The sequence below is a fragment of the Hemiscyllium ocellatum genome, chromosome 14 (assembly GCF_020745735.1).
Source record: "Hemiscyllium ocellatum isolate sHemOce1 chromosome 14, sHemOce1.pat.X.cur, whole genome shotgun sequence".
NCBI classification, from domain to species: Eukaryota; Metazoa; Chordata; class Chondrichthyes; order Orectolobiformes; family Hemiscylliidae; genus Hemiscyllium; species Hemiscyllium ocellatum.
In genome coordinates this window covers 33,197,180-33,219,409 of record NC_083414.1, presented here as the reverse complement: position 1 = coordinate 33,219,409, position 22,230 = coordinate 33,197,180, and the positions used below count along the sequence as shown (strand labels likewise).

General features: G+C 38.9%; 1 protein-coding gene and 1 long non-coding RNA gene across 4 annotated transcripts in view; one reads left to right on the top strand and one right to left on the bottom strand.

The window, feature by feature from the left end:
* LOC132822337 (uncharacterized) overlaps nucleotides 1–22,230 on the top strand; it is a 130,415-nt gene that overhangs the window by 89,965 nt on the left and 18,220 nt on the right. The gene's annotated exons all lie outside the window — the stretch shown is intronic.
* cacna2d3a (calcium channel, voltage-dependent, alpha 2/delta subunit 3a) overlaps nucleotides 8,764–22,230 on the bottom strand; it is a 953,890-nt gene continuing 940,423 nt past the window's right edge. For 2 of the 3 annotated variants that reach the window (XM_060835582.1, XM_060835583.1), the window contains 3 exons: nucleotides 15,827–15,936; nucleotides 12,154–12,236; nucleotides 8,765–9,749 (listed from right to left, as the gene is read on the bottom strand). In XM_060835582.1, coding sequence (XP_060691565.1) covers nucleotides 9,657–9,749; nucleotides 12,154–12,236; nucleotides 15,827–15,936 — 286 coding nt within the window. In that variant the 3' untranslated portion in view covers nucleotides 8,765–9,656. Of the gene's footprint in view, nucleotides 9,750–12,153; nucleotides 12,237–15,826; nucleotides 15,937–22,230 lie in introns of all 3 variants that reach the window. The other variant, XM_060835584.1, reaches the window with a different exon arrangement.

Here is a 22,230-nt window from a genome sequence, read left to right as displayed (position 1 = left end):
CTAATCTATTCAACATCACTTCATTGCCAGCATCCTCCACACCAGGCAACATCCTGTGAACCTCCTCTGCACTCTCCCCAGAGTATCCACTTCCTTTTGGTAATGTGGTGACCAGAACTTTATACAGTATTCCAAATGTGGCAGAACCAAAGTCCTATACAACTGTAACATGACCTGCCAATTCTTGTACTCAATATCCCGTCCAATGAAGGAAAGCATGCTGTATGCCTTCTTGACTACCTTACTGACCTGCGTTGCCACCTTCAGGGAACAATGGACCTGAATACCCAGATCTCTCCAATCTATTTATATTCTGCTGTATTCTCTGACTGCCCGCTTTACTATCTGCTACTCCACCTCTATCTTGGTGTCATTTGCAAACTTGCTAATCAGGCAACTGATACCTTCCTCCAAATAATTTATGTATATCACAAATAACAGTGGTCCCAGCACGGATCCCTGTGGAACACCACTGATCACAGGTCTTCATTTTGAGAAACTCTCTTCCACTACTACTCTCTGGCTCTTGTTGCCCAGCCAGTTCTCTATCCATTTGGCTAGAACACCCTGGACACCATGTGACTTCACCTTTTCCAACAACCTACTATGGGGAACTTTATCAACACCTTACTAAAGTCCACATTTATGAAATCCACAGCTATCCACTACTATCCTCTGTCTCCTGTTACCCAGCAGTTCTCCATCCTGGACTCCATGCAACTTCACCTCCTCCATCAGCCTACCATGGGGAACCTTATCAAACGCCTACTAAAGCCCACATTTATGAAATCTACAGTCCTTCCCCCATCAATCAACTTTGTCACCTCCTCAAAGAATTCTGTTGGGTTTGTAAGACATGACCTTCCCCATACAAAACCATGTTGCCTATCACTGATAAGCCCATTTTCTTCTAAATGGGAATAGATCCTATCCCTTGGTATCTTCTTCAGTAGCTTCCCTACCACTGATGTCAGGCTCGCTGGTCTATAATTGGCTGGAATATCCCTGCTATCCTACTTAAACAAGGGGACATTAGCAATTCTCCAGTTGTCTGGGACATCACCTGTGTTATAGGATGCTGCAAAGATATCTGCTAAAGCCCCAGCTATTTCCTCTCACTTCCCGCAGTAACCTGGGGTAGATCCCATCCAGACCTGGGGACTTGTCTACGTTAATATCTTTTACAATACCCAAAACTTCCTCACTCCTTAAACTGTCTTGACCTAGAGTACTCAAAGATCAATCCCTCACCGTCATGTCCCTCTCCTTGGTGAATACTGATGCAAAGGACTCATTAAGAATCTCACCCATTTTCTCTGACTCCACGCTTAACTTTCCTCCTTTGTCCTTGAGTGGGCTGACCCTTTCCCTAGTTACCATCTTGCTCCTTAAAGATAAGAAAAAGACTTTGGGATTTTCCTTAATCCTGTTTGCTAAAGGTATCTCACAACCCCTTTTAGCCTTCTTAATTCCTCATTTCAGATTGATCCTACATTCCCGATATTCTTCCAAAGCTTTGCCTGCCTTCAGTTGCCTTGACCTTATGGACACTTCCTTTTTCCTCTTAGCTAGTCTCACAATTTCACCTGTCATCCATGGTTCCCTAACCTTGCCATTTCAATCCCTCATACCTTCCCTGTACTCTAATCAACCTTTTTTTAAAAGCCTCCCATATATTGAATGTGGATTTACCTTCAAACAGCTGTTCCCAATCTACATTCCCCATCGCTTGCCGAATTTTGGTATAGTTGGCCTTCCCCCAGTTTAGCACTCTTCCTTTAGGACCACTCTCGTCTTTGTCCGTGAGTATTCTATAACTTATGGAATTGTGATCACTATTCCCAAAGGAATCCTCTACTGAAACATCAACCACATGGCTGGGCTAATTTCCCAACACCAGGTCCAGTATGGCCCAAAAGTATTTTGTTTACTTTTCACAGCTATAACTGGTTTCTGGACTTAGGTAAAAACAATGACTGCAGATGCTGGAAACCAGATTCTGGATTAGTGGTGTTGGAAGAGCACAGCAGTTCAGGCAGCATCCGAGGAGCAGTAAAATCGATGTTTCGGGCAAAAGCCCTTCATCAGGAATAAAGACAGAGAGCCTGAAGTGTGGAGAGATAAGCTAGAGGAGGGTGGGGGTGGGGGTGGTTTCTGGACTTTCCTTCTTGTTGACTTTCAAACACTTTCAGAGGAAACGCATGGGTTTTCCACATTCTCACCTTCCAGCCACTTTCTGCATCTTATTGCTATTCACTTTAGCTACTCAGGACTTTTCTGCAAACCCTGATTTTTTTGGAGACTGTAAAATGGACAGCACATTTTTGCTCTGATTGTGCATATTGTGCCTTTCTAAATTAAATGCCACTGTCTCTATGTCCCTGTTTCAAATGATACCTTGGTGATCAAAAGTAATCTTTTTTTCACCCTCTTAATCTTGTTTATGTTGAACTCAACTACTCACCTTGAAGTTTTAAAAATATCAGTTAAATTAATGTAAACAAACTTCCAGACAACCTATAATCACTCACAAACTCGAAAAATAAAATTGAAGCTATTACCTTTCTTTCTTAACACACTTCATATAGAAATACAAATCTAACTTAAAGCTCTGCATTACTCTTTTACTTTGGAACTCAAGTTTCCAAGAATCACCATGACATATTTTATAAACCTTCATTACAATATAGCCCTCTGATAATACCCACAGGTCATAATAATGTTCAAATGTAGGCATTGAATTAGGACAAGATTGTAAATAGTTGTGTTTTCAATAAGTAGTCTGTTGACACCTCATTATGAAAGTTTTAAAATGAATAACACCCATTTGTACAGAGGACCAGAAGACCTCAAATAGATGTCAACATTTTCTGGAGTGAGGTGAGACAATAGCAATAAAAATGTGTGTTAGTTAATGAGACAAGGTCTAACTATTGATTTTTGTCATTGTAATGATGGAATTGTTTTCTGCCCTATTATATAGCATGAGAGTAGGTTTCCATAGAGTTAAATTTTTAGGAAAGAAGTGCTAGTTTTGGGGTGGAGATGTCGCTTTTCTTCATACTTTAAGTCCAGCTATAGAATCAAATCCTTCTATTTCCAGTAAATCGCATATGACAATTTGAATTTTTCATAATAGTTGTTGCAAGTCTGGTCACATAATTGTACTCAGCTATAAATTGGGTAGTTTTCTTTCATGTGTGGATCTTCATTGTGCGCATGAGACCATCATGTTGAAAAATGTTTGTCTGTAAAAATATCTGGACTATTAGATTTTCTAAATTTATGTTCCGTGAGGATGAAGAAACCTTCAACAAGAGTTGAAAAAGCACCAAATTTCTTCAGAATCAGAAACTAAGGGGTTAAATGGTAGGGTGCTTCCGTTGCTTCACCATAAATATCTAACTGAAGCATGAAGTCCTTCTCTGTGTAGAAGAATGAATGCTTTTGATTGTAATGCACCTGGAACTAGTGAATGGTGGGCATCAATAGAATTATAATTATTTGCAGTATCAATAGCCTGAAAAGCAAAATTTAAAATGCATATTCAGGGCATGGAAAATTTAACTGGGTTTATCTTTAAGTAAATTCCAGACTGTAATACATTTTCTCCAGTTACAGACAAAGTTAATTGTTCTCACATGACTGTGCAATATAATATTCTAATGGGTTTAGTTCATGATATCTTTGACTTTTCAGGAAAAATGTTACAAGAAAGGTGCATTATGCAGATGGAAATTTTCTATACTGATGTCTAAATATCAAAGCCTTCCATTCTTCATGCATTTTAATTTTTTTCAGATTTTTGCTCCTCGTTTCTGATTGAAGAAGGATTGTACATGTTGATCTGATGGTAGGATACATTGGGAAGATCAATTTTATCATGATTGTGTCCACAAGTATGCTAGTGGAGTTGGTCACTATCTCCCTTTCAGCAAATTAGCTGTGCACAGAGCTGGTGGTAGGATTGATGTAAAGTGTGGAGGAAACGCTGGGTGTTAGATTTTGCGTGCAAAATCATGGTGCTTTTCAGGCCAACATCGCCACTTTGGGGCACACCGCAATCACAAACTCTTCTGTTTACAAGCTCCAGATTGTATCAGCATTTTGCTTTTACCCTTCATCGACTGAATGTGAAAAGACGAACATGCGACATGTCCTTTAGTTTAAGGTAAAAATATAAAATTACTGTAGAACCATACATAAAGTTACGAACATTTAACTCAGGGCAGACTGTGATAGGAATGTGTAATAGACCTCCTCATCCCATGCAAACATGTAGATACTTGCTTTTGATTGCACGAATCTGAACATTGCTTTCCCAATGCTACACTGTGGTATAAGCAGTTATGCCTGCCACCACAACATCCCTCTTCCATGCTCAGCAAGTAAGATAATTTGACATTTATTGCAACAATTAGAGTGTTAAAGCAGAAATCGCAATTAAAAATATAAACATTAGTCACTGCATTTATGCCCTGCAACAGATGTCACAAAGAAAGTTGGAGAAGAAATGGGCACAGCACTGGGGTGGTCAGAAGAAAATTACTTGTGTACCATGTTTTCTATGGAGACTTAAAAAAAATTACATTGAAAAGAGGATCCATTTCTTTTTGCAACTCTACATATGTATGAAACCTTGTCCCACACTGAGTGGCTTGGCTACTTCAATGCACAGTGTTGCTGGTTCTGCAGAGTGCTTCTCTTCCCCAAAAGACTTGGTCTGCTTTGTTGGTTCAAAGCAGGACCTCCAGTCATCATCAGGAAGGAGGGTAGGTTTTCATACTCTGTTCTCTTCAATTTTCATATTCTGCAAGCATCACCAAGTGAAATATCAGGCCTTAGATTGTGAAATAAGTATGAAACATGTCCCTCAGCCTCTACACAATTATCATGAGTGTGCTCTACCATTGACAAGTCCAACTCCAGTGTTGATCAGATTGCAGAATGGATTTTGTGATGTCAACTCAACATACAATATTTCACAGCAGTAAGAATTTTCAAAAATGTTTTTACAGCAGCTCAATATTCTGAACGCTATAACATTATTTAATAACAAGTTAATTTGATTTAATAATGGAGTTGATTTCCTGTAGTGTGGCTCACGGATGGAAAATATGCCTTTTAAATAAGTGATTGTTCAACTTCTACTCTACTTTTTTATGTACAGGACTTTGCAGAACTAATGTCAGTGAAACTGTGAACGTTGCCTATTATTGCGTATTATTACTCTACTTAAACTGACAGCATCCTGACGAGTCCACACATCCACAGAATAAAGTGAAAATCCAAAAACTTTTAGGAGTGATTCAACACTTCTCAACACAATGTAGCATTGAGGTCTCCTGGGGTGCAATCCCCAATCAATCAGATAAATTATGAAAACCTCCACATTTAAACCTAGGATCTGATGTAAAAAAAACCTTGGGAAAGGTTACATCATGTTAAACGAGGTGTATCTGGGTTTTCAACAGTCTACTAACTTCATGATTATTGCTAAGTCTCTCTATTGACCCGAATAACTAATATTAAACTTGGAAATTTCTGCTTTTCTATGTTGATGAAAAATAATTCACATTTTAATGAATCGTTAATGTTTGTTTACCATATTTTCCTTTTTTCTTAATTCATAATCATTTATTTTGTTCTTTTAAAACATAATTAAAATGTAGGATAATCATTTTATTTAAAATCAGTCCTAGTTTGCTATCTGTAATAATTCATCAATGTGATTGGCTACAATTCCATTAGTTTTAAAATAGTGATGGAAAAGAATAGACTAGATCTAAAAGTTGAAGTTCTAAAATGGAGGAAGGCTAATTTTGACAGTATTAGGCAAGGACTTTCAAAAGCTGATTGAGGGCAGATGTTTGGAAGTAAAGGGACGGCTGAAAAATGGGAAGCCTTCAGAAATGAGATGATGAGAGACCAGAAAGACTATATTCCTGTCCGTGTGAAAGGAAATGCTGGTCGGCGTAGGAAAGCTGGCTGACTAGAGAAATTGAGGTTTTGGTAGAGATTGAGTGAATCCTTAAAAGAGTATAAAGGCAATAGGAGTATATTTAAGAGGGAAATCAAGAGAGCAAATGGGAACGTGAGATAGTTTTGGCTAATAAAGTTAAGGACAAAAGGGTAACTAGGGAGAGAATAGGGCCTCTCAAAGATCAACAAGGCAGCCTTTGTGTGGAGGGGTAGAAGATGGAGGAGATACTAAACAAGTATTTTGCATCAGCGTTTACTGTGGAGAAGGATATGAAAGATATAGAATGTGGGAAAATAGATGGTGACATCTTGAAGAATGTTCATATTACAGAGGAGGAAGAGTTGGATGTCTTGAAATGGATAAAAGTGGATAAATCTCCAGGCCTTGATCAGGTGTACCCTAGTATTGTGTGGGAAGCTAAGGAAGTGATTGCTGGGCCTCTTGCTGAGATATTTGGATCATCGATAGTCACAGATGAGGTGCCTGGAGGGCTGGAGGTTGGCTAACATCATGTCACTCTTTAAGAAAGGTGGTAAGGAAAAGCCATGGAACTATAGACTCGTGAGCCTGACATTGGTGGTGGGCAAATTGTTGGAGGGAATCCTGAGGGACAGGATGTACATGTATTTGGAAAGGCAAAGACTGATTAGGGATAGCCAGCATGGCTTCGTGCTTGGGAAATCATGTCTCACAGACTTGATTGAGTTTTTTGAATAAGTAACAAAGAGGATTATGAAGGCAGAGTGGTACACGTGATCCATGTGGACTTCATTAAGATGTTTGACCAGGTTTCTCATAGAAGACTGGTTAGCAAGGTTAGACCTCATGGAATACAGGAAGTACTAGACATTTGGATACAAAACTGGCTCAAAGGTAGAAGACAGAGGGTAGTGGTGGAGGGTTGTTTTTCAGAATGGCGGCCTATGACCAATGGTGTGCCACAAGTATTGGAGCTGGGTCCACTGCTTTTCGTCATTTATTTAAATGATTTAGATGTGAACATAGAAGGTATAGTTAGTAAGTTTGCAGATGACACCAAAATTGGAGATGTAGTGGACAGCAAAGGAGGTTACCTCAGAGTACAACAGGGTCTTGGTCAGATGGGCCAATGGGCTGAGGAGTGGCAGGTGGAGTTAATTTAGATAAATGTGAGGTGATGCATTTTGGAAAAGTAAATCAGAGCAGGACTTATATGCTTAATGGTAAGCTCCTGGGGAGTGATGCTGAACAAATAGACCTTCAAGTGCAGGTTCACATTTCCTTGAAAGTAGAGTCATAGGTAAATAGTATAGTCAAGGAGGAGTTTGGTATGCTTTCCTTTATTGGTCAGAGTATTGAGTACAGGAGTTGGGAAATCATGTTGCGGCTGTACAGGACATTGGTTAGGCCATGTTTTGAATATTGCATGCAATTCTGGTCTTCTTTCTATTGGAAAGATATTATGGAACTTGAAAGGCTTCAGAAAAGATGTACAAGAGTGTTGCCAAGTCTGGCAGATTTGAGCTATAGGGAGAGGCTGAATAGGCTGGGGCTGTTTTCCCTGAAGTGTCGGAGGTTGAGGGGTGACCTTATAGAAGTTGATAAAATCATGAGGGGCATGGATAGGATAAAAAGACAAGGTCTTTTCCCTGGGTTGGGGGAGTCCAGAACTATAGAACATAGGTTTAGGGTGAAAGGAGAAAGATATAAAAGGGACCTAACATGCAACGTTTTCATAGTTCATGTATGGAATGAGCTGCCAGAGGAAGTGGTGGGGGCTGGTACAATCACAGCAGTTAAAAGGCATCTGGATGGATATATAAATAGCAAGAGTTTAGACATATATGGGCCAAGTGCTGACAAATGGGACTAGATTATGTTGGCATGGATGAGTTGGACTGAAGCGTCTGTTTCTGTGATGTACATCTCTATGACTCTAGTCTGCTTGCTGACATTGTTGCTGATGGACACTTGAAGGTCCTCTTGACTAAATGTTAGATTTAAGCTGAAGTCTCGAAAATGAAATCCCTCCAATACAGAATCTTAAATCTGTGTGGACAGTTTTCTTAATGGTGAGTGCAATTGTTTTATACTTGATGTGTCAAATCTCTGTAGATGTTTCTCCTTTATTGTGTGCCATTCAGTGGTTACCCTTTTTACTTGTTCATTTCTTTTGGTTTCACTTTTCTGTTTTTTCTTATCACCATGATTTTCACCCTTTACTTTTTAAAATCTCTCTGTGATCCCTATGCAGTTTCTGTCTCCCTCTCTTGTTTTTAAGATATCTGATTTATCATACTTACGAACACAATCTCATACAGGGATGTAATATTAAAGATTCCACATACGATTATTTCCTGTATATTGTTCTGCATTGTGTTCTGACTTATGTACAAATTGACTTGCAAATAGATGCCAGAACAGAACTCATTCACAACCTGGGGAGTGCCTGCGCAGCTTTACTCTTTCCTTCTTACCTTCCACGGACGATTGTGTTCAGTACATGTACAGTCTTTCACTCTTGACTACATAAAGACTCACAGAAATATGATCATATTCAAAACTTCTGAAATATAATTTGCTGCAATAATTTGTTTTTAAATTAATCAATTGTTTATTTTTAACTCAAAGTCCCATTTAATTTAATATCTGTTTGAGCATTTATAAATAACTGCCTAAATCCTGATGCATGATTCTGTTAGCTATATGCATTTAAGTATCCCCAATGGGACTGCAGCAACATTTCTGAACAAAAACAAAAAATTTCAACAAATTTACAATGTTTCTCTTTATTCAGAATATTGCGAATGATCAAATATTCTATGCATATTCATACATTTCTTCAATTTTCCTCTTTATAATATTCAGCATCACCGGGCATATCATACAAAACGTGCATATTTGGAAAGCTGCAAATAACAGTTTGTGTTTAACTAAGAATATTCTTGCTACAATATTCCTTGCTTTTTGTGTGTAGAAATGAAGACCTACAGTAAAACAACAACTTGCTAATTTTAACAAATGAGCATTTGAATTAAAACATTGATTGATATGGCAATTACACAATTTTTGTTTGAATTTAAAAGTCTGCTGAGGAGAGAATTTAAAAGTCTGCTGAGGAGATGATTTTCCATTCCATATCTATTTCTAATGGGATTTCAGCAACCAGGTGACATTTTAACACTGTAAACAGTCTGTGTACAGAAACAACTATTCACTAGTTTTCTTTATATGAAAGTCATGTACAAATGATATAGAGAAATAAGAAAATGCATTAATGGAACATAGAGTTAACAATTGACACAACAAAAGGTACTCCATGCTACATCAAACCTGCTGTTTTCAAGAGATTGTTTATTTAAAAATGTACACAAACAAGTTCAATCTCTTAAGGATAAGGCAAGGCTCAAAACAATCAATCACCAATGATGTCTGCAAAGTGAATGGTTTAGTCTCACAGTTTATGGTTACCATAATGACAATACCTGTATATATTTTGCATAAGTTGCAAATTGTTTACCTAGTTCTGATCTAACATTTACCTTCACTGTGGTTCCACCAAAAGTTTCAGTTGCTAATGTTTTGTGTAATTTAGGGGTATTTCGTTGCTTGGCATTTCCTCTAATCTGTTGGCATTCAGTTTATGATTCTTCCCATGATTCAGCATGCCAAAGTTCTAATACGAGAGTTTCTGTCACGTCTGAGACAATGCCACAGTGAGAGGCAGCAGTTGAATTGCAAGGTAAGGTGTTAGATCCAGTGCACCTCCACATTCTCTTGCATTTTCCTGAAATGATTAAGTTTATTTATATGGTTACAAAACATTTGACAAAAATATGACATAATCACAAGACAATAATTTTCTGTTACTAATGGTTAATATTAATATTCATACTTATGTAATAAGTAATGGTTCAATCTGTAGCTGAAGTGAGTCTCAGTAATCGCAAAGACATTGTTACAGGTTATGCATATGCACCTCTAAAATTATCTACCTTAATCATCCACTGCTGAAACCTTCCATCATGCCTATGTCATCACCAGACCTCATGATTCCAATGATCTCCAGGCTGGTCTAACATCCCCACTATCTGCAGAGATCAGCAAACTCAAAACTCTGTTGTCTAGATCCTATTCAATACTAAATCCCACTCATTTGACTTCACTGACTTGCGTTGGTTTGCAGACCACTAACATTTCAAGTTTAAAACTCTCATCCAGATATTTAAATTGTTTCCCAGTTTGGGTCTTTCCAAACACTAACCTTCTTCAGTTTTAGAATTTTATCTCTTGAGCTCACCTTTCTTTTAGCGTTAAACGTTTGTTCATGTATTTTCCCTTTATTCCATCAATAATGGCTGTGCTTTGAGTTTTCCAGGTTTCCGGCTATATAAAAACCTCCCTAACAAACATCTCTGCTCAATGTTTTGGTTATGCCTCTTAATGTCGCTTTCATTGGTATGGCAGCTATTTTTTCTGTTAAGCTCTGTGAGTTACCTTCAGCTTTTCTTTCACAGATGTTAATAACAAATAAATTTGATCACCTTTCTCTGTCTCTGTACTGTTAATTCTTGAGTGCTAAACTCTTAACTGTTTCTGAAACCACCTATGCTTTTGTTACTGTAAATGTACATGTGTGTTTTTGCTAAAGGCATAAAACCTATGTTGATACTAGCATTCTTTATGACTTAGTTTCTGGTAAAGCACCTGGCTTCTGGTCAATGATCATGTGAGCAAGTTACCTGGGAGAGAAATATTAGAAGAGTAAAGGGTCAACAAGAATTTAATTAAAGTGGTGGGTACATTGTGGATATGGCTCTAATCTTGAACAGATTTATAAAACATATTTAGTTTTAGCTTTTATAACAATCTAGGTGCAAAGCATGGAACATCTCTGACAGGCAAAGTTCATTTAATATTCAGTGTACTGAGGAAGAGATTTTAATAATGGTTATCAGAGGACTCCTAAAAATACATTACACTTCAGGGATAACCAAGCTGAGAAGACAGGTAGAGAATTCGAGGCAAGAAACTCCAGAGTTAAAGAACATTAGAACCAAAAGAGTTTTGTCTCAGGTTGTTATACTCAAGACACTAGCTACACCTGTGTTGAACTGGGAGATATACCAGTGGGACACTTGGATGAGATTTGAAGGGAAAACTATGCTGGAAGTAAGAAAAATCTTGAAAAATTGTCAACCTTTAGATAAATGTTTGGAACAGTACTCAGACCAACTGCTTAGTTTTCTAAATTTTCCTAAGTATTTGAGTACAGTTCTGGGGAATGAGTCAAATAGATATAAAAAAGATATCCAAGTTTCGCTCTGTGCCACACTGCCCCGATGCAAAATTATAACACATCGTCCCTAGGACAAGTGACTGGAACTCCCTTACGGCAGCACTAGTGTATACTTATAACACATGGACTTGTGATTAAAGAAAGCAACACACCACCATTCTCTCCGGGACAAATAGGGTCTTCTGGTTAACCTATCTTCACAACTGGCAGCCTCCATAGTTCTATTCTATGGAGTCATTCACCCTGACTTCTAATCCACTCTACTCCTCAGACTGAAGATCAGAAATATGGACAATAATTTTTAAAGCCCAGGTTTGCAGAGCAAGGAACTATCCCGACTCTGCAGGCCTAACAGGGAGTGAAGATTTAGGCCTCAAATATTACTCTTGTTGTAGAACAAAATAAAATTGTTTATCATTTAGACTGGGTCAAACTCTACAGTTAACAGTGTGGTATTGGTGATTACCTCAAAGAAAGCTGCCCATAAATATCTGATACGCTCTATAGCAATGATTTTTCCTTTTGCAAACTATGTTAAATGTAGCATCAAGAGGAGGAGAACCTGAGCGTTGCACCAAGACTTTCACAATCAGGTAAACTGTCAACTGAAGTATTCAGGCACAATGACATGGAGTTTACAATAATTCATTAACCTTTATTATTTAATTTTCAGCTCATGAGCTAAATAGTAAACACAATTGGAGTTTGATAGTTGCTAAAAAATGTATGTAATCATTTTAATTTGTTTTATAGAAAGTCTTCCTTAAAATGCATTATGTACCTATGGAAAGAGAAAGGCAGATTTCCAACTCATTGAAAACAACAGCTTAACTATTTTGTAAAAATAGCTATTGTATAAGTTGATTGATCGCTCTTAAACATAGTTGCTTACTTCAGCATGGAATGGATGACAGGAGTCTGGACGTCTTCTGATTTTCTGAGATCTAAGGTGATCACATTTCTGTGATTCATTATGTTCACAGCAGTTAAGGAGAGTCAGTTTCAAATGTTCCCTTAAAATATTGCATTTTAATACATTCTTTCAAATAAAGTGCAGCTGAAATGACTGGAAGATCACAGTAGGTCTCAAAAATAGAAACATTTTAGACACACTGGGGACAAATGAGATTATCAAAAATAATATTGTAGTGACCGGCAGAAATGCACCAGCATTAACACACTCATTAATATAGCCTCTCCTGAGCTCTCAATTTGTGAATGTAATTACAATAATAATGAATAATAGCAATGTAGACTGGTGATGTAGAGGTCATGTTACCGGGCTTGTAATTCAGAAGCCTGGATGATTAAAATGAAGAAAATGAATTAAATTTCGATCATAAAGTTTGAGAATTTGCACTTCTTTCAGTAAAATCTACAAATTAAGATGTTAACAGTAAGAGAGTGACAATAAAGCAACTGACGTAATCCAAAAACCTGACAGGTTTACTAACAGTGAGGGAAGGAAACTTTCTAATTTGGCCTGTTTGTTCCTCCAATCTCACATTAGATTCTGAATACTGTAGTGGAGTTATATTTTCTACTTTCCAGACTGATGCCACCTTTCCAGAATATAGCAAGCTTTGGAAATTTAATACCAACACATCTACTATTTCGTTGGCCACTTCTTTGAAGACCCAAGGATGAAGTCCAACAGGACCCAACTTGTCAGCCTGTAGCTCCATCAGTTTGTTCAGTACCACTTTCCGAGTGATTACAATTTCATTATTTTCATTTTCTAATGGACCAAAACTCACTTTTCCTTTTTAGGTACTTATAGAAACCCTTGCTATTCATTTTTATATTTCTCATGAACTTTCTTTCATACTTTAATTTCTTTCATCTGATTTACATTTTAGTCATTCTCTGCCATTTTTAATTTTCTGACCAATCATCTGAGCTGTTAGTCATTTTGCACATTTGTATGTTTTTTTTTCCTTCAATTTGATCCTTTCCTTAACTTCTTCAGATAATCATGGCAAGTTGGTCAACTTCTTAGAATTTATTTTTATAGTTGGAATTTATTCTGAGTGTTTTAACATACCCCCTTAAATACTTTTCTATGATTTATCTCCTAATCTGGTATTCTAATTTCCTTCATCTAGCTCTGCTTTCATGCCTGCTCAACTGCTTTCATTTAGATTTAAAACAGTATCTGAGAACCATTCTTTTCCTTCTAATACCAGATGAAAATTCAATCATATTGTGTTTGCTGCTACCAACAAAGTGCAAATGTTAAATTGGGAGAGCTGTCCAATAAACTGGCCAAGCAACACCTGACAAAAGGTATACTCAGAATCAAACTTTAAAGACAATGTCCCAGACACCACCATTTTCATCCTCAGGTATATCCTGTCCTGTTGGTGGGACAGGACAGACCCTGCAGAAATCTGTATCCAGACCACTTTATCAAGTGTGCTTGGTTCTTCTTGATCTCATGTGAAATGAATTCAATTAACTGAAGACTCATTTCTGAGATATTGTGACCTCATCAAAAGGTGAAGATGGATCGTCTACTTGGCAGTTCTGTTTGAAGATGTTTGTAAGATCTTCATCATCATAATGAGGATATTTATGATACACGCTCTTCAAGTCAGCTGATTAACAATCCATCACTTTTCACAACTGAATGTAATGGGACAACAGGGCATTGATCTAAGTGGTGGATTAGATAAATCTACAGCATATCGCTTCTGCTGTTTAACACATTTGCTCCTCAGCTGCTAATGCTTTCCAATATTTTTCACTGAACCAGCATTGTTTGCTTGGCTTGATGGTAATGATAGAGTGAGTGATAGTACGGGCCATGAAACCAAACATTGTGGTGGATTACAATTCTGCTGCTGTTGATGACCTGTTGAAGTGTGAATTGCATGTCCAATTTTGAATAATGAGACCTGTTCTACCTCATTTGATATACTGATAAGGGCATACTGCACAATGGAGGGTGACCTAAATATGAAGACAGTGTGGTAGTACTGTGCCTTTAAGAGATGTGCTCTGTCCTGTTTCTCTTGCCGAGGGGTATTGTCACTATGGTGCTGAAATGCCTTCTTCACACAGACAAACAACTTTGAGTTCTCCCTGGGTGTTTTGTTTTTAAATTAAGACAGAAGAATCATGAGTGGCTGGGGTCAGGGATCACCCAGATTCAGGAAGATTTTTAGTTTTGCTTTCAGTTAGTTGAGAAGGTTTCAGCTGGCTGCTAGAGCTAAAAGCTTGGGTTCTCTGCTGTGAGAGTGAAGTCTTAGACAGCAAGGCTTCCTCTTAAAAATCAAAAGGGGCAGACTATTTCTTGAATTTGGTCTGGAGACAGCCAGAATATGAGAATCATTACTGTTTTCCTGAACTGCATTTTTGTCAAGGTATGTTTATGGAATGCTGCCTATATTGGAATAGTTGATGATTAGTGGTTAAATAATACATTATCTTGTTAAGTATTTCAACAGAGTATAGTTATGTCAATTCTTCTTTTGTTGTATAGTATTTGCATTGTAAGAATAAGTATACTTTGATTGAAGCTTAGTGCTGGACCAATCGAATCATATCTGGAATACAGCACCTTACACTTGCCTTTTAAGCGTATTTAAAGTTAGGGTCTGGGCTATCTCCCAAATATACTTTGGGAGGTCTAATCTGGTCCATAACAAAAGTACCTCATTTCCATAATGTCATTCCTATCAATATGGTTAATGGCAGATGCATTTGCATCAGATACATTGCTACAGGTGAGGTCAAGTAGTTTTTACAGTCTTGTATTGGTTTACTTACCATCAGTCCTAGGCTGACAGATATGCTCGGCAGGTCTTAGCCAGCTCAATCAGTAGTGCTACTACAAAGCCACATTTCATGAGGGACACTTAAATCCCCAAACTATATTTTGTACTCCCTGTCTCTTCCAAGCGGTATTTAACATGGAGGAAAACTGATACGTCAGTTGAGGAACCTCGATAACAAAAGATTTTCTTGCCCATGTTTGATCGCATACTGAGCCTTAATCCAGAGTCAATGCTGAGAATTCCAGAACTACATCCTTTTGACTGCACATTAATGCACAACTACCTCTAGTTAGTTATCCTGTCGATTATGCAAGCCATACCTAGGAATGGTTCTAGAGGATGCAACACACGAAATGTAAGAACAAACTCCCAGAAAGCTGAGATAGCATTCACTGTAGCCAGGCTATTCAACAGTCTGAGGCAAAGAAAGGTAATTTTACTCTATAGTGATTTTCAACTCTCTCTAAATGTAGCAAAAAATGAGCTGTATTCATGTTAGGAAAAAGTATTACTCACTCAAACTAAAGGTAAATTAAACTAAATAAACTGACATGAATAAATCAAGCACAGAACCATACCTGCTTGGGTGACTTTCAAAGTAACTATGTAACAGTATGACTGCTGCCAAATCACACACACATTATGCTCTATAAATAGATAGATATTATTTTGAAATGTTCTTATTATACATCTGCTTTGCTGCTTCTGCTGATTGGAAAGTATTCATTAATAAAATTAAATACTTTTCAAAAACAGATTAACTCAATTAACTATATTAAAGGATATACATTATCTCTATAGGGTCCATTGTAATTGGTCCAACTGGGCAATCACAGCTGGCGTCTACAACAACCATAAAGAGGTTACTGCTTGGAATCTGTTGGATGACAAATGACCTGCAACAAACATAAAAGAAATACATTATTTAGCCAAAGATTTACCATGAAATGATCGCAATTTCCTTTAACATTCACCACAATATGCAACTTAAACAGGTAGTGAGTTGAAGTGCATTCTTATATTTGTAAAAATCATAAGACCATAAGAATTAGGAACAGAAGTAGACGATCAGCTCCTCAAATGTGTGCCGCCATTCAACAGGATCCTGACAGATCCAACATTCCTCACGTTCATTTTACTGCATTTTCCCCATAACTCTAGATACCCCTATTGATCAAGAATCGATCTATCGCAACCTTAAATGTAGACTAGGACTGTGCCCCCCACTGCTCTCTGTGGCAAAGAGTTCCAAATATTCACAACCATCTGAGAGAAGAAATTCCGCCTCATCTCAGTGTTAAACTAGAGACTATACCATCTGGTTTTAGACTCACCCATGAGGGGAAATATCCTCTCAGCCTTTACCCTGTCAAGCTCTCTAAGAATCCACAATATGTAACTTACAGATCACATTAGGGAACTGGAGCAGGAGCTGGATGAACTTTGGATCATTCAGGAGGCTGAGGGGGTGGCAGACAGAAGTTATAGGGAGATATTCATGCCTAAGTTACAGGATAAATTTTAGGTAGCTCTGTGCAGGCATTCCATGTGCCCTCAACAATAAGTATACAGCTTTGACTACTATTGGTGTGGGGAACCTACCAGGGGAAAGCCACTGTGACCAGGTCTCTAAGTACTGAGCCTGGCTCTGTGGCTCAGAAGGGAAGGGGGGAGAATAAGACAGCGGTAGTGATGGGAGATTCAATGGTTAGAAGAACAGATAGGAGATTTATGCGGATGAGAACGAGACTCCCCATTGGTATGTTGCCTCCCAGGTGCCAGGGTCAGGAATGTTTTGGATTGAGACTACAGGATTCTTAAGGAGGAGGGTGAGCAGCCAGAGGTCATGTACACATGGTACCAATGACACAGCTAGGAAAAGGGATGAGGACTTGAAAAGTGAATATAGAGGATTAGGTTGGAATCTCGAAGGCAGGACGAGCAGAGAAGTAATCTCAGTATTCTACTAGTGCCACGGGCTAGTGAGGCTAGGAACAGACAGCAAGTGCAGCTGACCACCTGGCTGCAGAACTGGTGTAGGAAGGGGGGGGCTTCAGAAATGTGGATCATTAGGTTAATTTCTGGGGAAGGTGGGACCTGTACAAGGAGTACAGGTTGCATCTGAGCTGGAGGGGTACCAATATCCTGGGTGGGAGGTTTGCTAGAGCTCTTCATGAGGGTTGAAACTAGTTTGGCAGGGAGATGTGAACCAGACCTATTGGCAAACAGGCAGATACAGCATGCAGAGAGTGTGTGAGAAAGGATACACAGTTGATAGGGCAAAGTTGCAGTCAGTGTGATGGTTTGAAGTGTGTCTATTTTAATGCAAGAAGTGTCAGGAATAAGGGTGATGAACTTAGAGCATGGATCAATACTTGGAGCTATGATGTTTTGGCCATTACGAAGACTTGGATGTCACAGGGGCGGATATGGTTGTTGGCTGTTCAAGGGTTTAGATGTTTCAAAAGGAATAGGGAGGAAGGTAAAAGAGTGAGGGAGTGGCATTGCTAATCAGGGATTCTATCACAGTTGCAGAAATACAGGTTGTTGAGTAGGATTTGTCTACTGAGTCAGTATGGTTGGAAAACAAGAAAGTAGCAGTCACTCTATTGGGAGTTTTCTGTAGAACCCCCAATAGCAACAGAGACACGAAAGAGCAGATTTTGGAAATGTGCAGAAGTAACAGGGTTGTTGTTATGGGTGACTTCAACTTTCCTAATATTGTTTGGAACCTCCTTAATGCAAATTGTTTGGATGGAGCAGATTTTGTGAGGTGTGTCCAGGAAGGATTCCTGACTCAATACATAGATAGGCCGACTGGAGGGGAGGCCATATTGGATTTGGTGCATGGCAACAGACCAGGTCAGATGTCACATCTCTTGGTGGGACAGCATTTTGGTGATAGTGATCACAACTCCCTGGCCTTTACTATAGTCATGGAGAAGGACGGGACTAGACGGTATGGGAAAGTATTTAATTGGTGAGGGGAAATTACAATGCAATTAGGCAGGAACTGTGCTGCATAAATTTGGGAGCAGACATTCTCAGGGAAATGTGGAGGATGAATAGGGAGCACTTGCTGATGGTGCTGGATAGGTTTGTCTCACTGAGGCAAGAAAGGGATGTCAGTGTGAAGGAACCTTGGATGACAAGAGATGGGGAACATCCAGTCAAGAAGGAGGAGGAAGATTACTTAAGGTTGAGGAAGCAAGGATCTGACAGAGCTCCAGAGGGTTACAAGATAGCTAGGAAGGAGATGAAGAATGGACTTAGGAGAGCTAGAAAGAGGCATGAAAAAGCCTTGGTGGGTCGGATTAAGGAAAACTCCAAGCATTCTACACTTATGTGTGGAACAAGAGGATGGCCAGAGTGAGGGTAGGGCTGATCAGCGATACTGGAGGGAATTTGTGCCTGGAGTCGGAGGAGGTAGAGGATGTCCTTAATGAATACTTTGCTTCAGTATTTACTAGTGACAGGGACCTTGTCGTTTGTGAGGACAGCGTGAAACAAGCTGACACGATTGAACAGGTTGATGTTTATAAGGAGGAAGTGCTGGACATTTTGAAAAACATGAGGATAGTTAAGTCCCCTGGGCTTGTGGGATATACCCAAGGTTACTACAGGAAGCGAGGGAAGAGCTTGCTGCGCCTTTGATGATGATCTTTGTGTCCTAACTGTCCACTGGAGAAGTACCAGATGATTGGATGGTGGCAAATGTTATTCCCTTATTCAAGAAAGGAAATACAGATAATCCTGGGAATTACAGACCAGTCAGGTTTACATAGGTGATGGGCAAATTAGTGGAAAGGATTCTGAAAGACAGGATTTATGATTAGTTGGAAAAGCATAGCTTGATTAGAGATAGTCAGCATGGCAGGTCATGCCTCACAAACCTTATTGAATTCTTTGAGATGTGACAAAACACATGGATGAAGGTAGAGCAGTGGATGTTGTGTATGTCGATTTTAGCAAGGCGTTTGATAAGGTTCCCCATGGTAGGCTCATTCAGAACATAAGGAGGCATGGAATAACAGGAAATTTGGCTGGCCCATTGAAGACAGAGGGTGGTAGTAGTTGGAAAGTATTCAGCCTGGAGCTTGGAGACCAGTGGTGTTCCACAGGGATCAGTTCTGGGACCTCTCCTCTTTGTGATTTTTACAAATGATTAGATGAGGAAGTGGAGGGGTGGGTTAGTTAGTTTGCTGATGACATTAAGGTTGGTAGAGTTGTGGATAGTGTGGAAGGCTGTTGTAGGTTGCAATGGGTTGCAACTAATCATAAATCCTGTCTTTCAGAATCCTTTCCACTAATTTGCCCATCACCTATGTAAACCTGACTGGTCTGTAATTCCCAGGATTATCTGTATTTCCTTTCTTGAATAAGGGAATAACATTTGCCACCCTCCAATCATCTGGTACTTCTCCAGTGGACAGTGAGGACACAAAGATCATCATCAAAGGCGCAGCAAACTCTTCCCTCGCTTCCTGTAGTAACCTTGGGTATATCCCACGAGCCCAGGGGACTTAACTATCCTCATGTTTTTCAAAATGTCCAGCACTTCCTCCTTATAAACATCAACCTGTTCAATCGTTTTGTTTGACGCTTGTTTCACGCTGTCCTCACAAACGACAAGGTCCCTCTCACTAGTAAATACTGAAGCAAAGTATTCATTAAGGACATCCCAGATGCAGAACTGGGCTGAGAAGTGGCAGATGGAGTTCAACCTGGAAAAGTATGAAGTCATTCATTTTGTAAGATCGAATTTGAATGGAGATTACAGGGTTAAAGGCAGGATTCTTGGCAGTGTGGAGGAACACAGGGATCTTGGGGTTCATGTCCACAGATCCCTCGAAGTTGCCACCCAGGTTGATAGAGTTGTTAAGAAGGTATGGTTTGTTGGCTTTCATTAGCTGGGGGATTGAGTTTAAGAGCTGTGAGGTTATGCTGTGGCTCTATAAAACCCTGGTTCTACCACCCTTGGAATACTGTGTTCAGTTCTGGTTGCATTATGATAAGAAGGATGTGGAAGCTTCAGAGAGAGTGCAGAGGAGATTTACCAGGATGCTGCCTGGACTGCAGGGCATGTCTTATGAAGAAAGGTGAAGGGAGCTAGGGCTTTTCTCATTGGAGTGAAAAACGACGAGAGGTAACTCGATAGAGGCATACAAGATGATGAGAGGCATTGATAGAGTGGATAGCCAGAGACTTTTTCCCAGCGGGGAAATGATTATCACAAAGGGGCATAATTTTAAGGTGATTGGAGGAAGGTTTAGGGGAGATGTCAGAGGTAAGTTCTTTCCACAGAGAGTGTTGGGTGCATGGAATGCACTGCCAGCAGTGGTAGTAGAGTCAGATACATTAGGGATATTTAAGCAACTCTTGGATAGGCATATTGATGATAGGAAAATGCAGGGTATGCAGGTTAGTTTGATCTTAGAGTAGGATAAAAAGTTGGCACATCGAGGGCTAAAGTGCCTGTGCTGTGCTGTCCTGTTCTATGTTCAGTGTTCTATTTAATCCTATATGATTTGATGAGATCACTTCTCATTCTTATAAATTCCAGGGAGTAGACTCCCAACCTGTTTAGCCTCTTGTCACAAGACAATCTCTCCATATCAGAGATTATTGTCATCAGAGTCATACAGCATGGAAACTAGTCTATGCCGACCATGTCCTCAAACAAAACTAGTCCCACCTGCCTGTGTTTTGCCCATATCCTTTAATCCTTTCCTTATCCAAAAGTCTTTTAAATATTCTAATGGTATTAGATTCCACCATCCTCTCTGACAGATCATTCCACACACTAGCCTGTCTCTGTGTAAAAAGGTTGCCCTTCATGTCAGAGTCGTGGAGCTATAAAGGATGGAAATAGACCCTTTGGTCCAACCAGCCCATGCCAATCATAATTCCAAACTTAGTTATTCCCACCTCCCTGCCTCTGGCCCATATCCCTCCAAACCTTTCCTATTCATGTACATATTCAAATGTCTTTTAAACGTTGTAATTATATCCGCATCCACCACTTCTCAGGAAGTTAATTCCACACATTAACAACCTTCATGTCACAGGTATAAATTTGTCCTGCACTGATTATCATTTAAATAACATATTTTGAGGTAGAAAGTGTAATATTCTGAACAGAGTTAGTAGAATTATGAATTCTGTATGATCCCAACTGATCACATACTAAAATCTGGCTTGGTGGTGTGATGATGCTGTCCTTTAACAAGGTTATATAGTCCTTGGCCTTTTCTCAGAGAGGTTGTAAATAACGCAACAAGTCTGGGTGTAGGGTTTTAGGCCCAATTTGATAATAGCTAACATAGACTGCCTCAGACAGAAGGCTTCCAAGTTTTAAAATAACACTGTATACTGAAAGGCAAGTGGCAAGTTCTCCCAGCTCAGCTTTTCTCTGGTTTGTTTTTTAATACTGTGAAGAAAAGCTATTGGACCCAAAGAAGCAGGTCCAGGCTTGTACTGTCTCTCTGACTTCTATCTATTTAAGAACTTTTGTTTCATTTTACTTTTTGTGCCAGGGGATGTTTATGGGGATTGTTGCAAGTATCTAGTACAGCATCATCAAGTTGGGATGATCTGTTGGGTTTTTGGAGAGGTTACATTATTCGGTTTTCTGTTTCTGTTGTTTTTGTTTAATTCAGTAATCTTGTAAATTAATTCTGTTTTGTTTAAAACTAAGTGGTTTGACCAGCTGATTCTCTCCTTGAATATCCATTTTATACCTGCTTAAAACAACTAGTAAACTTAGGGTCTGGGCTACCTTTTTGAAATGTTTTGAGGGGTCTGGCCTGGTTCATAACAGTTGATCATATTTTGTTGTTTTTACTGCGTGTGGTGATCTTTCAATGAAAATCACGTATACAATGATGTGGATTTGGTTTTACCGGTAAAATAGAAGTTTATTACACAGAAGGCAATAAATTAAAATCAAGCAAACCAAGCTATTTATACATGACATACCTTGAAAGATTTCAAAGCATATGTTAAAATGAAGTCCTATCTATGCCAACACCATCACTTTACAGTACTCAAATAGTGAAGGGTTCCCTTCTCTAATGGATTGATAGGTTTAACTTAACTTAAAAGCTGAACTTAATTTTTTTCAAATTCCCAGTCTTGAGAGTTTGATGAGCTTTTCCTTGAATAGTCATATAAGTGAGCTTAAAAGTTCT